This window comes from Rhincodon typus, chromosome 20 (genome assembly GCF_021869965.1).
Source record: "Rhincodon typus isolate 14 chromosome 20, sRhiTyp1.1, whole genome shotgun sequence".
Taxonomy (NCBI): Eukaryota; Metazoa; Chordata; class Chondrichthyes; order Orectolobiformes; family Rhincodontidae; genus Rhincodon; species Rhincodon typus.
The window spans coordinates 23,381,994-23,399,826 of NC_063351.1; the positions used below are offsets into that span (position 1 = coordinate 23,381,994).

At 42.4% G+C, this 17,833-nt stretch overlaps 1 protein-coding gene across 6 annotated transcripts in view; it reads right to left on the reverse strand.

The window, feature by feature from the left end:
* ptprea (protein tyrosine phosphatase receptor type Ea) overlaps window positions 1-17,833 on the reverse strand; it is a 214,006-nt gene that overhangs the window by 24,981 nt on the left and 171,192 nt on the right. For all 6 annotated transcript variants that reach the window (XM_048609054.1, XM_048609052.1, XM_048609053.1 and 3 more), the window contains 5 exons: window positions 17,177-17,253; window positions 16,974-17,010; window positions 15,303-15,400; window positions 7,877-7,996; window positions 1,607-1,767 (listed from right to left, as the gene is read on the reverse strand). In XM_048609054.1, the coding sequence (XP_048465011.1) occupies window positions 1,607-1,767; window positions 7,877-7,996; window positions 15,303-15,400; window positions 16,974-17,010; window positions 17,177-17,253 (493 nt within the window). The remainder of the gene's footprint in view (window positions 1-1,606; window positions 1,768-7,876; window positions 7,997-15,302; window positions 15,401-16,973; window positions 17,011-17,176; window positions 17,254-17,833) is intronic.

The window sequence follows — 17,833 nt, forward strand, 5'->3', positions numbered from 1 at the left end:
GAGCATTCTCTAAGTGGATTCGAGATGTCCCATGAGGGTTTATAGATGTTACACAAATCGGTGTCAGTACCCACGGACATGGTTTCAGCATAGCCAGTATCAATGGACCGGTGTCCCAATATATTGACACCTGGCTCCGACACAGAGGTCCTTTGGAGCAAGCAGCGAGCTGGAATTGCCAAGTACCCATTCTGACTTCCAGGTGGAGAATTCTTGGCATCTCGTTTTGCTCATTTCAGGTGTTGAGGCAAGATGTGTAGTCAATAAGGTTTGTAATAAGCAGTCGTCTTGCTTAATAAGCAATTCGCTTCTGCCTGCCTCACAAGAATTTCACCTTGATGCTAGAGCTCTGTTAAAAGATGCAGCAAGTTGCTGCCGACTTTGAAATATGCCTCACTGGATTTCTCACATGATTCTGCCATTTTTCTCACACAGTCTACAATATTCAGCCCCCTACAAGATTTTGCCTTCTGTCTCAGTGCCATACACCTGCTCTCCCACCATACTGCTTGACACCTTTGGTGTCTAGAAGTCTATCTATTTCTTCCTTAAACATATTCAGTAGTTGGCCTCCATATACTGTTGCTTTCAGAATTCTGCAGGTTCGCCTCTTTGAGTGAAAAAAATTTCTTTGGATCTTAGTCAAATGGCTCATCCCATGTCCTGAGACCAACCCCTTGTTCTGGAGCTCCCAGCTGCAAGAATCATCCCTGCATTTAGCCCTGTCAGAATTTTATATATTTTAATGAGGGATATTCTCACTCTTCTAAACCAGTGTGTACAGACTCAGGCCACCCAATCTCTCCTTTTATGTCAAATCTGCCATCCTATGAATCAGTTTAGTGAACCTTTGCTGTACTCCCTCTGTGATAAATATATCTTTTATCAACTAAGACCATTAAAACTGCCCACAATACTCCAGGTGTGAAAAGTGTGTAACATAAGTAGAATCCATAGAGAGAGAGAAACAAAACAAACGACCAAAGGGAAAAAATAAACCACCTGGAAGACAGCAGAGTTGCTAAATTATCAGTTCCACTTCATTAATACTTTCCTCTCACAACTTAGGAGATGTAAACAATTCAAACTGATAAAAGGTTTGTCTGCAAGTTATGCTATATGTATTAAATGGAAGAGAAATATCAATTTAGTAACAAGACTTCCGTTTTATAGAACAGCTAATTGTTTTCTAGAGTAAATTGGGCATAAGACAAATTTCAGAACATTCAATAGTTATTTCATACGGGAAAGTGTGACATTATGTGAAGTGAATATTGATTGAATTACACCTCTTAATAGTCTGTATGTTCTCTGTAATGTAACACACTCAACAGCTGCTGGGGTTTCCCATTTACCAGTTTGTGAGCATAACTTAAATTGTAGGCTCTTGGAAATCCCCAACAATTCTAGATCAAGATAACATATAATTTGGCACAAAGCAATTGTTATAGTTAGGCATCAATAGTACTTAAAGTTCTTTTATAACATATGTAGACAGTCATGCAGATTTTGGCAGAACCAACATGACTTTGTGTAGCTTGGAACTGTAATGCATATTAATAATGCTTCACTTGTTATGGCAGAAGGATGGAAACTTAACAATTACCTGCAATGAACCACAATAGGTCCTGAATAGGAAGGATTCACCATTTTAACCTTCTTCAGAAATTTAAGCATGCCAATGGGTGCAAATGGTACACCAAAATCAGGCCAGCTTGTGAAGTGAAGCTGTGTTATTAGTCTTGGAGATTTGTTGCCCACTCTTTGCTGTAAGAAATGCAATAAAAACACAACAATCGTTTCATAATTCTCATGCACTAAGAAAGGCACAAGTACACATAAATGTTTCCAGCAATTAATCAAAACCTGTCATTCTCTCCTTACCTAACATGAAATCAAAGAGACAGCATGAACCATATCTTTGTTACAGTCTAATTTAGTCAGAATTCATCATGGTTGGTGTGAAAAGTGCACTGGAAATTTTGTGCTTTCAAATGTAATAGTTACTAAAATTGGGACATATTCATTGTGTGCCCAAAATTAAATTTAATCTAACTTCAAATTTTATTTTTCAGGAAAAGTACCAATTCTATCTCACAAAGTCTTGATTAACTTCAATTTAATTTTTAAAAGGAAAAAGCAGATGTGACAAGCACATTGTTTTAAACATATAGGAATTGAATGGCATTTATAACTCAGTGGGGGAAATGTGATGAAGTGAATACATCTTGGAATGGGAAACATCTGGTGGATTTCAAGTTAGCCAAACTTACCAAAGATAGCAGCACATATCTTTTCGTTCATTTCAGGATTACAAAGGGAAATAATGTTGATTAGGGCTTACCAAATGCGACTCATATATCTTTTCATGATTTGCTAGCTTGCTGACACTTAGTGTGTGTCTCTCTTATAAAGAATGGCCATTTAATGTAGGCACACAAGAACTCTGAAAAGTACTTCATATGGTCTCTCAAACCAGCTCCACCATTAAATACAACCCTCTGTTTCAACTCCATTTTCCTACCCTCCATATTCATTCTTAATATTGTCAAGGATGATTACAATTTTCAAGGATTGACAACTCCAAAGAAATATAGAAACATTGAACATAGCAGCTGGAGAAGACCATTCAGCCCTTTGGCCCTGCTCCATTGTTTAAAATGATCATGGCCAATCATCCAACTCTGTACCCTATTCACGCTTACTCCTCATAGCCCTCGATTGCTCTCGCCCTGGAGTGGCAGATGGAGTTTAATTTGGATACATGCAATGAACTGCATTTTGGTACAAGAAACGAGGGCAAGACTTATACAATTAATGGTAGTGCCATGGGTAGTGTTGTAGAATGGACAGATCAAGGGATTCAGATATATATTTCTTTGAAAGTTGCATCACAGGTAGACAGGGTGGTTAAGGTGTTTAGCCTGCCTTCATTGCTCAGACTTTTGAGTAAAGGAGTTGGGTTGTCATGTTGAGGTTGTACAGGGTGTTGGTGAGGCCTCTTTCTGGAGTACTGTATGCAATTCTGGTCACCCTGCTATTGGGATGATATTATTAAATTGGAGAGGGTTCAGAAAAGATTTACCAGGATGTTGCCAGGACTGGAAGGTTTGAGTTATAAAAGTAGACTGGATTGGCCAGGACTTTTTTCACTGGAGCGTAGGAGGTTGAGGGGTGACCTTGTTGACATTTATAAAATCATGACGGACGTAGATAAGGTGAATAGCAAGGGTCTTTTTCCCAGGGTGGGGGGAGTTCAGAACTAGGGGACATACTGGTAATGGTGAGAGAAGAAGTTTTCAAAACGCCATGAAGGGCAACATTTTTACACAGAGAATGGTTTGTGTGTGGAATGAAATGCCAGATGAAGTTTTTTTTTCTTTATTCATTTACAGGATGAGGGTGTTGCTAGCTAGGCTACATTTATTGCCCATCCCTAATTGCCCAGAGGGCATTTAAGAGTCAACCACATTGCTGTGGGTCGGGTATCACATGTTGGCCAGACCAGGTAAGGGTGGCAGTTTCCTTTCATAAAGAGCATTAGTGAACCAGGTGGGTTTTTCCAACAATCTACAATGGATTCATGGTCATCATTAGATTCTTAATTCCAGATATTTATGGAATTCAAATTCCATCATCTGCTGTGGCGGGATTCGAATCCAGATCATGGGAACATTATCTGGGTCTCTGGATTAATAGTCCAGCGATAATACCACTGGGCCATCGCCTCCCCTCGATGGATGCAGGTACAGTTTATTTAAAAGACATTTGGATAAATACATGAATAGGAAAGACTTGGAGGGATATGGGCCAAAGACAGACAAATGGGTCCAGGTTAGTTTGGGAACATTGCTGGCATGGACTAATTGGTCCGAAGGGGCTGTTTCCATGGTGTATGACTCTACCTAACTTCTTCTCGGAGACATTTAACGTTTTGGCTTTAACCAGTTCTGTGGCAGAGCATTCTACAGGCTCACCACACTCTCAGTGACAATATTTCTCCCCATCACAAGATCAAAGATTCACAATTTTTGGAATGAATCATCACATTCCTAAATGATCAATCCCCAATCCTTATTCTCTGCCCCCATATTCTGGATTCCCCTGACAGGGGAACCAACCTGTCAGTATCTACCCTGTCCCTTTAGAATCTTGTATGTTTCAATAAAGTCACCTCCCACCTTCTAAACTCTAATGGGTATAGATCCAATTTACTCAGCCTTTCATACACAGATATTGATCTGATCCCAGGGACTGATCTAGTGTATTTCCATTTATCCCTACTGCATCCAATGCGAGCGTATCTTTCCTAAATATGAAAATCAAAACTGCCCATGGCATTCCAGGTGTGGTCTGACCAGAGCTCTTCACAATTGTAATAATACTTCTTTCTTTTTGTATTCTAATTCCCTTGCAATAAAGGTCAACATGCCATTTGCTTTCCTAATTGCTTCCTATACTTGAGTGCTACCTTTTGTTCTTTGTGTAAGTATATCCAGGTCTCCATGGAATTCATCATTTAGCTTTTCATGCCATCTAAAAAAAATTGTTTTTCTGTTCTTACTTCTAAAGTAAATAACGTCACTTTTCCCCAATATACTTCATCTGCCCCTTGGTCCAGGAACTCCCTACCTACGTCCGTGACACCACCCACGCCCTCCACCTCCTCCAAAACTTCCAATTCCTTGGTCCCCAACACTTCATCTTTACCATGGACGTCCAGTCCCTATACACCTGCATTCCCCATGCAGATGGCCTAAAGGCCCTCCGCTTCTTCCTGTCCCGCAGGCCCGACCAGTCTCCCTCCATTGACACCCTCATCCGCTTAGCCAAACTTGTCCTCACCCTCAACAACTTCTCTTTCAATTCCTCCCACTTCCTGCAGACAAACGGGGTGGCCATGGGTACCCGCATGAGTCCAAGCTATGCCTGCCTCTTTGTAGAACAATCCCTCTTCCGTAGCTACACTGGCCCTAAACCCCACCTCTTCCTCCGTTACAAATAGATGACTGTATCAGCGCCGCCTCGTGCTCCCACGAGGAGTTCAAACAGTTCATCCACTTCACCAACACCTTCCACCCCAACCTTAAGTTCACCTGGACCATCTCTGATACCTCTCTCTCCTCCCTGGAACTCTCTGTCTTCGTCTCTGGCATCCACCTGGAAACTGATATCCATTTCAAGCCTACTGACTCCCACAGCTACCTAGAATACACCTCCTCCCACCCACCTTCCTGCAAAAAGGCCATCCCCTATTCCCAATTCCTTCGCCTCCGCCACATCTGCTCCCAAGATGAGGCATTCCACTCCCGGACATCCCAGATGGCCTCGTTTTTCAAGGACCGCAACTTCCCCTCCACAGTGGTCGAAAATGCCCTCGACCGTGTCTCTCGCATTTCCCGCAACTCATCCCTCACACCCCCTATCCGCAATAACAACCAAAACAGAATCCCCGTCGTCCTCATGTACCACCCCACCAACCTCCGAATCCAACGCATCATCCGCCGACACTTCCGCCATCTGCAATCCGACCCCACTACCAAAGACATTTTTCCCTCCCCACCCTTATCTGCTTTCCGGACGGACCACTCTCTCCGTGACTCCCTTGTCCGCTCCACACTCCCCTCCAGCCCCACCACCCCCGGCACTTTTCCCTGCAACTGGACCAAGTGCTACACCTGCCCCTACACCTCCACCCTCACCCCCATCCCAGGCCTCAAGAAGACCTTCCACATCAAACAGATGTTCACCTGCACATCTGCTAATGTGATATACCATATCCGATGTTCCCGTTGTGGCCTCCTCTTCATCGGGGAAACCAGCGGAGGCTTGGGGACCGCTTTGTGGAACACCTATGCTCGGTTCGCAACAAACAACTGCACCTCCCAGTCGCGAACCATTTCAACTCTCCCTCCCTCTCCTTGGACAGCATGTCCATCCTGGGCCTCCTGCATTGCCACAATGATGCCACCCGAAGGCTGCAGGAACAGCATCTCATATTTCGCTTCGGAACCCTGCAGCCCAAGGGTATCAATGTGGATTTCACAAGCTTCAAAATCTCCCCTCCCCCGACTGCATCCCAAAACCAGCCCAGCTCGTCCCCGCCTCCCTAACCATTCCTCCCATCTCAAGCCCCACCCCCATCTCCTACCCACTAACGTCATCCCACCTTCTTGACCTGTCTGTCCACCCTGGACCGATCTATCCCCTCCCTAACACCCCACCTACATTCACCTTTACTGCCTCCAACCCTGCCTCTTTGACCTGTCTGTCTCCTCTCCACTTATCTTCTCCCTTATCCATCTTCTATCTGCCTCCCCTTCTCTCCCTATTTACTTCAGAATCCCCTTCCCCTCCCCCATTTCTGAAGAAGGGTCTTGACCCGAAACGTCAGCTTTCCTGCTCCTCTGATGCTGCTTGGCCTGCTGTGTTCATCCAGCTCTACACCTTGTTATCTACTTCATCTGCCACTTTGTTGTCCATTCATTTAACTTGCCATAGCTCTTTGTTGCCTCTTTGCATTCTCCTCATGGCTTATATTCCCACCTAGCTTTGAATTATCAGCAAATTTAGGTAGACAGATATCAAAAGTAATTTAAGTCATTAATCTAGATTGTAAATAGCTGAGGCCTCAGCACTGATCTTTGCAACATTCCAAAACCTATAGCCTGCCAAATTGAAAATGCTCCCTACTGTCTGTTTCCAGGCCTTTAACCAATTCTCTATCCATATTTGTAGGTTATCCTCAACTCCACGGATCCTCAACCTTCATATTAAACTTTTGCACAGCACCTTACCAAATGCCTTGTGCAGATTCAAGTGGGCTACATCTAGAGGCATTAGTGTAGACTGTTGTTGTCCACTGCCTATGCTCCAATAAAGTGGAAACCTTCAGTTAAGGGAGTTGACAAGACAGCATTTGGGAGGAATATAGGATATATTCTTACAGTTATATGACCATTATTTCAATGTTATTTTTAAATCTATTGTAGGCCAGGGGATACATTTGTTCGGACACTTTCGCATTCAGAACAAACCAGAAAAATGGAGCCCATGCAACTCAATTGATGGTAAAAGCTAGCTGATGTAAGGCAGGCCGTCTAACAATCCAAATTCCAATAGGCAAGCCCACTGTCCATAATGTTGAGTTAATTCTGTAATCAAACTCTTACAGGTCATGCAGATAGATGATGAGAAAATATGATCATGGAGGAATGGGGGAAGATGGGTCTTGTTGGAGGCTGATGCATATCATTTTTCAACAATGCAATGGCCATGAAAACAAATTGCAGTAAACATGCACTCCAGTTAAGTTAAAAAAGCTCTTTATAATCCTGTAATGCTGAGAATAAATGCGGTGAATGCAAATTGACAGCAAACACATTTTTCTACAGAAGTAAAATACCACTGAAACTGGAAATACGAACTAAAAGTAAAATAAAACTGAAATGCTGGAAATACTCAGCACAGCATTGTCTGTGAAAACAGAAACATTCTGGGTAATGATATTTTATCATCTGAGGAAAGATCATTGAACTGTAACATTAACTTTCTCTGTAGATGCTGTCGATATAACTAACAATTTCCAACATTTTCTGTTTATATAAGTGCTTTTATATTATACTTTACCATATTAATAAAGTAAATCTTATCTACAATGGTATATTCATTTAAGAACTAAAATTTATTTATTGGTCATTAAACAGCAAACTGAAATAAAAATGGTAATGATATCTGTCAGAGAAGAAACAACAGTTAGTTATTTTAAAAAGATAGCTGATAAAAATCCAAATTAATTGAGGCAATAATCAAACGATTTAAAACTGATTTTAATAATATGATTCATAAAAGAAAGGTGAATCCAGAAAATACTTGCATTCTGAATGGTGAACTTGCGAATGGTATAGTCCACAAGGACTGTGACATCTTCCACTGATACCCGGATTGCTCCATAGGTCCACAAACCTTGGTCAGGCCAGTACTTGTAACACTTTTCCTGAAGGATTAAGCACATACTTAATGATAATTGGTCCAATGAAAATAGACTTCATTTCAACAATGCTCCTATACACCACGGGAAAAGGACTCCTTGCAAATTTGTGATGGATATGGCCATCTGTAGAGAACCATTTATCTCCTTCCTCTGTGGACTATATTTCCTCTCCACAGCCTCAGCTCCATATCTCTTTCATGCTGGAAACCCTGGGCACTACAACAGCCACCCCCATACCTGTTAGCTAGTCCTCCCTGTGAAAAGGAGGTGATGATTGTCACCAGTTCCGGAATTTGATGCAACACAAATTCCGACAGGATTTCTACTTCTACAGAACTTGCAATAGCAGAAGGAAGTCAAAAGAACTTCACCTGCACATTTGTGGATTTGTCCTTTAAACAGCTGTTGGATGGGAGAAGAATTCTTTATGAATGTTTATCACAGACATGCACTGAACCTGTAAGTTTCCAAAACTTGAATCAGATCATCTTGAGTAACCGCCTCCTGTCACAATATGCACATTTTGAAAGTTTCAGTGCACATGTGGTACGCCCTTGTTGATGCCCTTCACAGCATGTGGTGCCATGCAGGGGACTCCAAAGTGGCTGGAGGTGCTGCACACGCTATTTTCTAATCTCAGGGTTTCCAATAGCAGCAGCACCAAGCTGTTTCTGTTCTGAAATCTTAACACTTTCTGCATCGTTTTCCTGCGTCACCAGTAGGTGGTGCTCAAATAGAATCGAATATTATATCAGATGTGTAATGCATTCACGTTGCTCTCAGTTTATGTTGAACCTTCAACCCTGGTGACATAAGGCTGCCTTTGCCTCCACCTCCCAGCTCTACCACCAGTGATAAAGCTGCAAGCTTCAAGTTATTGCTGTTGAACTTTTCCTCAGTTAAATTGTTTTATTTATTTATTTTTTTATTTGAAATGCAGAAGTTTAAATCTTAATTTTATACTTCTGGTATAAATATTGCAAAATCTCTTCCCCCACTTTGCTGCCACTTTAAAAACAAATCACTGCTTGCTCTTCAGCTTTTTGTCAATCTCTGTTGTTTAGCTTCAGGCTTCCCTCCCAAGTCTTTCACTGGCTACATTCTCCAAATATACATCTACTTTATAAAACTTTTGGCAGTTCTCTCAACTTTAGCTTCACTCCTCATGTATGTCTTTCCATTATTTAGCCTCTTCCTGGTCCTGAATCCAGATGCACAATTCCCAATCACTGCCGTAACAGCAGTGAGCACATTTCACAACGCCATTCTCTGGAAAAACAAACATGTGTACCAGAGCATCATTGTATTCCCAGTCAAAAACTTAGCCAGGAATTCCTTCTCTCCTGTCACTCCACAGCCCCACTCTTGGTTCAAGCCCAAGCCTCAATTTTACAGCGTGCACCTACTCTTGAATTATGCCCAAGTTTCTTGTTTAAATCCTGGTCTCACTCCAAATCCCAGTTTTCATTCCATATATTGTTCCTATCAGCTTGCTTCCTTTTCCAAGCCCCATCTGTTTTATACCACACCCATTTCCCCATAACCCCTTGACCCAGTGGGTAGAATTTAATGGCTCCCTCCGCCCGACGAGGTCGTTGGAAGCCGTTTGACTTAAAGGGACTGAGATTCAACATCTTTCTGACTGTCCTATCAAGCGCAGGGGTGGATGCCAATTGAGGTCCTTAAGTAGTCACCAGCATAGGACAAGAAACATGTCATCCAGGGAGACATCAATCAGGATTCCCTGGGGACCTACCTGGGATTGGGCCCAGCCCCTTGATGACAGGAATTCTGTGCCCACTTGAGGGACTGACATTAGGAAGTGGAAAACTCCTCTATTCTTGCCTCTGAGGTGATGATCACCTCCCTGCGATGTCCATTCCAGCTAGTGATCCATCAACAATTCCTCCTTCAGGCTTGAGTGGAAATATTGGCAAGGGCCACCCCTTCAAGTGGTGCTCTCAGTCAGAATGTGTGTCCCACTCGGGTTTAATTGAATGGGAGATCTAATATTCTCTAATGCTGCTTAGTTATGGTATTTGTGTCAAGTCGCCTTAATAGAAGCAACCCAAAACTTCCACAAGGTCTCTATGAGGGGCAAGATCGCTGAAACACTCATTAAATTCTACCTCGGCATTTACTGCATCCTCTGCTCTCCTCTGTCCCCACAAGTGTGAGTCTAAAACAAATGCAACATTCGCATTCTATTTTATAGCTTACTAAACATTACAGATGACCTTTTGTTTTATACTAAAATATGAGGCTATAGTATCAGTCCAGCTACTATTAGAAATAGATTCTGTTTTAAAAGCAGTTTGGATGAGCAGCAATAACTTACACTGTCCAAATTGCACTGCTCAAGCTGTGGAAATTGGATGTTAAATTTACAGAACCAAGAAAAACAAAGAGCAGACTGACAGATTGATTCTGATCATGTGGTACGACTGTTGTTACACTGACACCATGTTTGTTCTCAGAATTTACATCTTCATTCTCAGCAGGTTGTGAAGTGCGCTGTTGTTTGGTAGCCCATGGTTTGTCTGTCTCAGAACCTGGACCAACGTCCAGTCGGTGCACTTTGAGAATAATGCTCCTGGTTGGTGTACCAGTGCCCCTGCCACCTACGGGGTGCAGTGGAATCTGGTCATCACCAATGATTAGCCGGTTTGAACATAGAACATAGAACATCGAACATAGAACATAGAACATAGAACATAGAACATTACAGTGCAGTACAGGCCCTTCGGCCCTCGATGTTGCGCCGACCTGTGAAACCAATCTGAAGCCCATCTAACCTAAACTATTCCATTATCATCCATGTGTTTATCCAATGACCATTTAAATGCCCTTAAAGTTGGCGAGCCTACTATTTTTGCAGGCAGGGCATTCCACGCCCTTACTACTCTCTGAGTAAAGAACCTACCTCTGACATCTGTCCTATATCTATCACCCCTCAATTTAAAGCTATGTCCCCTCATGCTAGCCATCACCATCCGAGGAAAAAGGCTCCCACTGTCCACCCTATCTAATCCTCTGATCATCTTGTATGTCTCTATCAAGTCACCTCTTAACCTTCTTCTCTCTAACAAAAACAGCCTCAAGACCCTCAGCCTTTCCTCATAAGACCTTCCCTCCATACCAGGCAACATCCTGGTAAATCTCCTCTGCACCCTTTCCAATGCTTCCACATTCTTCCTATAATGCGGTGACCAGAACTGTACGCAATACTCCAAGTGCGGCCGCACCAGAGTTTTGTACAGCTGCAACATGACCTCATGGCTCCGAAACTCAATCCCTCTACCAATAAAACCTAACATACTGTATGCCTTCTTAACAACGCTATCAACCTGGGTGGCAACTTTCAGTGATCTATGCACATGGACACCTAGATCTTTCTGCTCATCCACACTACCAAGAATCTTACCATTAGCCCAGTACTCTGTATTCCTGTTACTCCTTCCAAAGTGAATCACCTCACACTTTTCCGCATTAAACTCCATTTGCCACCTCTCAGCCCAGCTCTGCAGCTTATCTATGTCCCTCTGTAACCTGCAACATCCTTCCGCACTATCCACAACTCCACCGACTTTGGTGTCATCCGCAAATTTACCAACCCATCCTTCTACGCCCTCATCCAGGTCATTTATAAAAATGACAAACAGCAGTGGCCCCAGAACAGATCCTTGAGGTACACCACTAGTAACTGAACTCCAGGATTTCCCATCAACCACCACCCTCTGTCTTCTTACAGCTAGCCAACTTCTGATCCAAACCGCTAAATCACCCTCAATCCCATGCCTCCGTATTTTCTGCAATAGCCTACCATGGGGAACCTTATCAAACGCTTTACTGAAATCCAAATACACCACATCAACCGCTTTACCCTCATCCACCTGTTTGGTCACCTTCTCGAAGAACTCAATAAGGTTTGTGAGGCACGACCTACCCTTCACAAAACCGTGTTGACTATCCCTAATCAAATTATTCCTTTCTAGATGATTATAAATCCTATCTCTTATAATCCTTTCCAACACTTTACCCACAACCGAAGTAAGGCTCACTGGTCTATAATTACCAGGGTTGTCTCTACTCCCCTTCTTGAACAAGGGGACAACATTTGCTAGTCTCCAGTCTTCTGGCACTATTCCTGAAGACAATGACGACATAAAGATCAAGGCCAAAGGCTCTGCACTCTCCTCTCTAGCTTCCCAGAGAATCCTAGGATAAATCCCATCCGGCCCAGGGGACTTATCTATTTTCACACCTTCCAGAATTGCTAACACCTCCTCCTTATGAACCTCAATCCCGTCTAGTCTAATAGACTGTATCTCAGTATTCTCCTCGACTACATTGTCTTTTTCCTGTGTGAATACTGACGAAAAATATTCATTTAGCACCTCTCCTATCTCTTCGGACTCCACGCACAACTTCCCACTACTGTCCTTGACCTGCCCCAATTTTACTCTAGTCATTCTTTTATTCCTGACATACCTATAGAAAACTTTAGGGTTTTCCTTGATCCTACCTGCTAAAGACTTCTCATGTCCCCTCCTGGCTCTGCTTAGCTCTCTCTTTAGGTCCTTCCTGGCTAACTTGTAACTCTCAAGCGCGCTAACTGAGCCTTCACGCCTCATCTCTACATAAGCCTCTTTCTTCCTCTTGACAAGAGATTCAACTTCTTTGGTAAACCACGGTTCCCTCGCTCGACCACTTCCTCCCTGCCTGACAGGTACATACTTCTCAAGGACACGCAGTAGCTGTTCCTTGAACAAGCTCCACACTTCAATTGTGCCCAGCCCCTGCTGTTTCCTTCTCCATCCTATGCATCCTAAATCTTGCCTCATCGCCTCATAATTGCCTTTCCCCCAGCTATAACTCTTGCCCTGCGGTATATACCGATCCCTTTCCATCGCTAAAGTAAACGTAACCGAATTGTGGTCACTATCACCAAAGTGCTCACCTACCTCCAAATCTAACACCTGGCCTGGTTCATTACCCAGTACCAAATCCAATGTGGCCTTGTCTCTTGTTGGCCTATCTACATACTGTGTCAGGAAACCCTCCTGCACACATTGGACAAAAACTGACCCATCTGAAGTACTCGAACTATAGCGTTTCCAGTCAATATTTGGAAAGTTAAAATCCCCCATAACAACCACCCTGTTACTTTCACTCCTATCCAGAATCATCTTTGCAATCTTTTCCTCTACATCTCTGGAACTTTTCGGAGGCCTATAGAAAACTCCCAACAGGGTGACCTCTCCTTTCCTGGTTCTAACCTCAGCCCATACTACCTCAGTAGATGAGTTGTCATCAAACGTCCTTTCTGCCACCGTAATACTGTCCTTGACTAACAATGCCACACCTCCCCCTCTTTTACCACCTTCCCTGATCTTACTGAAACATCTAAACCCCGGAACCTGCAACAACCATTCCTGTCCCTGCTCTATCCATGTCTCCGAAATGGCCACAACATCGAAGCCCCAGGTACCAACCCATGCTGCAAGTTCACCCACTTTATTCCGGATGCTCCTGGCATTGAAGTAGACACACTTCAAATCACCTTCCTGCCTGCCGGTACACTCCTGTGACCTTGAAACCTTATTTATGACCTCACTACTCTCAACCTCCTGTACACTGGAGCTACAATTCAGGTTCCCATCCCCCTGTTGAATTAGTTTAAACCCTCCCAAAGAGCATTAGCAAATTTCCCCCCCAGGATATTGGTACCCCTCTGGTTCAGGTGTAGACCATCCCGTTTGTAGAGGTCCCACCTACCCCAGAATGAGCCCCAATTATCCAGGTATCTGAATCCCTCCCTCCTGCACCATCCCTGCTCTCTCTCCCTATTCCTCGCCTCGCTAGCACGTGGCACGGGTAACAAACCAGAGATAACAACTCTGTTTGTTCGAGCTCTAAGGTTCTACCCTAGCTCCTTGAATTTCTGCCTTACGTCCCCATCCCTTTTCCTACCTGTGTCGTTGGTGCCTATGTGGACCACGACTTGGGGCTGCACCCCTCCCCCTTAAGGATCCCGAAAACACGATCTGAGACATCACGGACCCTGGCACCTGGGAGGCAACACACCAACCGCGAGTCTCTCTCGTTCCCACAGAATCTCCTATCTGTACGCCTAACTATGGAGTCCCCAATGACTAATGCTCTCCTCCTCTCCCCCCTTCCCTTCTGAGCAACAGGGACAGACTCTGTGCCAGAGACCTGTACCCAATGGCTTACCCCTGGTAAGTCGTCCCCCCCAACAGTATCCAAAACGGTATACTTGTTTTTGAGGGGAATGGCCACAGGGGATCCCTGCACTGTCTGCCTGTTCCCTTTCCATCCCTTGACTGTAACCCATCTACTTTTTTACTTGTTTGACTCTTTGATGATCGTATTAATGGGCTGGGGGAAATCAGAAGGTGAATTTCAAATCATTCATCATCAAACCCAAACAGTCTAGTGCACATCATTTGGATGCAATGTGGGAAATATTGAAGCACTGTATTCTATGTGAAAATGTTTTGACACTAAGAGGTTATGTTTCTGATTGGTCACAGTACAGGGTTGGCTGTTTGACAATTTTTATGCACAGTAATGTGACTGGCAACCCCAATGTTCCATCTCGTCTCTTTTCCAAGCAGAGGCAGACCCTGTTATGGATGCTTTCTGCCTATGAGGTTTGTGCTCTGCAGACAGTTCCCATCTCCTGGCAGAGCTCAGCATCATAAGCGGGCACTATGGTCATTGATAGAACTCTTAGAGCATTGATATTTGAAGAGTGTGTCGCACGAACCATGTAGACGTGGCACAGCGTCAGGACCTGGAAGTTATTTGAGCCCCAGTTATTGGATCCCGAGCCCCAGATGAACATCAAACCTCTGGTTCAGTTTTGGAAGGTGCTTGTAGACCCCAATTCCCTTGCAAAAGAAAGAGCTGTTTGACATTTTTACTCATTTCATAAAGATAGCTTCAAAAGTCCTTTTTTACGTGTTTTGTTTTAATTCTTAAGCAAAGATATCCACATGATTTTATATTTCTTATGATGTACTTGTTCTTAGACAGAATACTGATGTCTCACAAAAAGAAAAAATTCAGACAATAAGGCTAACGGGAAATTTCGTAATTTTAGAGTAAATCAGTAAAGTCTGATCATTCTTAGTTAAGAAAGTAACTCATCTACGAAAACATTAAATGAATAATCTATATCTTAACCTATAGTATATATTCCTCACATCAAAAGATATTTATATTAGGCATCATCTGTTACAGCTTTGATGATCATCTAATCTTTGTAAATTCATATACTCACCTCCTTCTTCTCTTTTACATTTGTTAACATAACAATAGTAGCAGATTTCTGTTCCCATATCATTCGCCAGAAATCTGAAACAGTCTCTTCTTTGGGGCCTTGGGAATAGAGATACAACTGCTTAAGAAATAATTTTGAATAAAAGATACATGAACAAAACTTCAATGCTTGCATGGTATTATTTTTACATTATTTTCATTTTTGAAACGAGACGAAAGCAAACTATATTTCTCCCAGATAAATTTGCATGCAGATTTATTTGACAAAAGAATTTGCACAGAAGTCTTAGCGTTTGTGACGGTGTTATATTTAAGATCATTATTTGATTTTTTTTCTTGAACTGTGCCTGTGCTACATTTTACTGCGTGTGGAGTGAACTTCCTGAGGAAGTGGTGGATGTGGGTACAATTACAATGTTTAAAAGACATTTGAATAAGTACATAAATAGGAAAGGTTTGGAGTGATATGGAGCAGGAGCAGGCATGTGGTATGTTGAATTTTGCAGGGTGAAGTCCTAAACCTAGTGTTTTATCAGTCTCATTTTAAAGTGAATAGTGCTCTCACCATGCCACTAGAAAACAGCTCCTGGCACATTTTGACTAAGAAATCGTGGGTTCAAACATGGGCTGATAGGACTGATTATCTAAAACCAGAAAGAACTGTGGATGCTGTAATTAGAAATAAAAATAGAGTTATGCATATATGTCGGTTTATTCTGCATATAAACTGATGTTTTCCTGGCTACCATCAGTTCTGAGGAAGGGTCACTTGGTTCAAAATGTTAACTCTGATTTCTCTCTACAGATGTTGCCAGACCTGCTGAATTTTTCCAGGTCTGATTATCTCCCCAGAATAGGGCAAGAAAGCAAGATCTCACTAGGATCAAGGTGATTCAATCCTGGCAAACAGGCAAATTCTGGCAACAATTTTGAGTGGTTAACCTGCAGTCATTCTGCAGTGCACACTTTGGAAATCCCAAAATGTTGTACTTTATTTGCATCTACATAGAAATTTAGCGTCTGTGAGAATAGGGAAGAATGTGTGTATGCCTAACTGGCAAAAAGAAACACTACTGGTGAATATACATATCTTAATAACTTCAATTAGAGACACTTAAATATGCTTGAATGTTCCTGCCATCATAGATATCTAGCTGACTAAATTTTTACAATGTCAATGCTGAAAATAATGAGTCCTGAACCTTGCTTAGGCTACTACAAGCCTGTACTGCCTGCCAATGCTACAAGTTAATTTTTAAAATCACCCTGCTTTGAATCATTTGTATTTATAAATATAGCATTTCTGTCTTTATTTGGATTCAAAATCTATATTTATACCACTGTTTTTTTTTCTTTTGTATGAAGACAAGTAGAGAAAGGCCTTAGGGCCCATCCTATGTTTCTCCAACAATGTGAATGATTATTAACCCACATTTGCACATCAAACCACATCCACTTGTGAAATTGGCATTGAGAAGAAGTTAGAGATATAATACTGATTCTGAGCGAAAGGAAGAGATTTCTGTATGAATTATCGTCTGCATTGTGTTTATCTTGTCAAGTTACTAAAAGCAATGTTTGCAAATCATCTACTGTTTATTACTCTCAAATTACAGCTTCACTCAATGAACAATACAAAGAAGGAAGGGCAGGTGATATAACAGTTGCCTACCTTGAGCTGCTATGAACTTATTCTTCACTTTATAACCCTGCAGGGAAAATAAATCAGTCTTGGTGATCAAGTTACTGTAGCTTGCCATACAAACACATCTTGTTATTTTTCTTTATCTTTTGCACAGCAAGTTTATTTTTGCCAATATGTTGATTAAATATAAGCACATTGCAAATGGCTCAAGTAAAAGAATAAACACCTACATCAACATATGAAGCATTAATGTAATCCGAGCCTGGTACCCCATCGACAGTTGTCAAAATCACTCTGTAATTGTCATCTGGAAGAAAGTTTACAAGTCAAGAAAATTTTATATTATTCTGGCAAAAAGAATGAATTTGCTTTGTTATAATTTAACAAAAATAATCAAACACTTTGATATAAGTCTGACTCTGCAAAATGCAATAACATACAGGACATCAGACTCCACATCTACAACAACCATATGTTCTGCAGGCAGAAAGGGAATGGGAGACCACCAGACAGAGCGAGAGTGATAGGCAGGTAGTGCAGGAGTCTCCTGTGGCCATTCCCCTGCAAAACAGATATACTGTTTTGGACACTGTTGAGGGGAATGACCTCTCGGGGAAAGCAACAGCAGCCAAACTCATTGCACCACAGTTAGTTCTGCTGCAGAGGGGAGGGGTAAAAAGTGTGCCAGGGCAATAGTCATGGGGACTCAATTGTAAGGGGAATAGACCGGTGTTTCTGTGGCTGCAAACGAGACTCCAGGATGGAATGTTGCCTCCCTGGTGCTAGGGTCAAGGATGTTTCAGAGCAGGTAGAGGACATTCTAAAGGGGGAGGGTGAACACCCATTGGTGGTGCTACACATCAATACAAATGACATAGGTTTTAAAA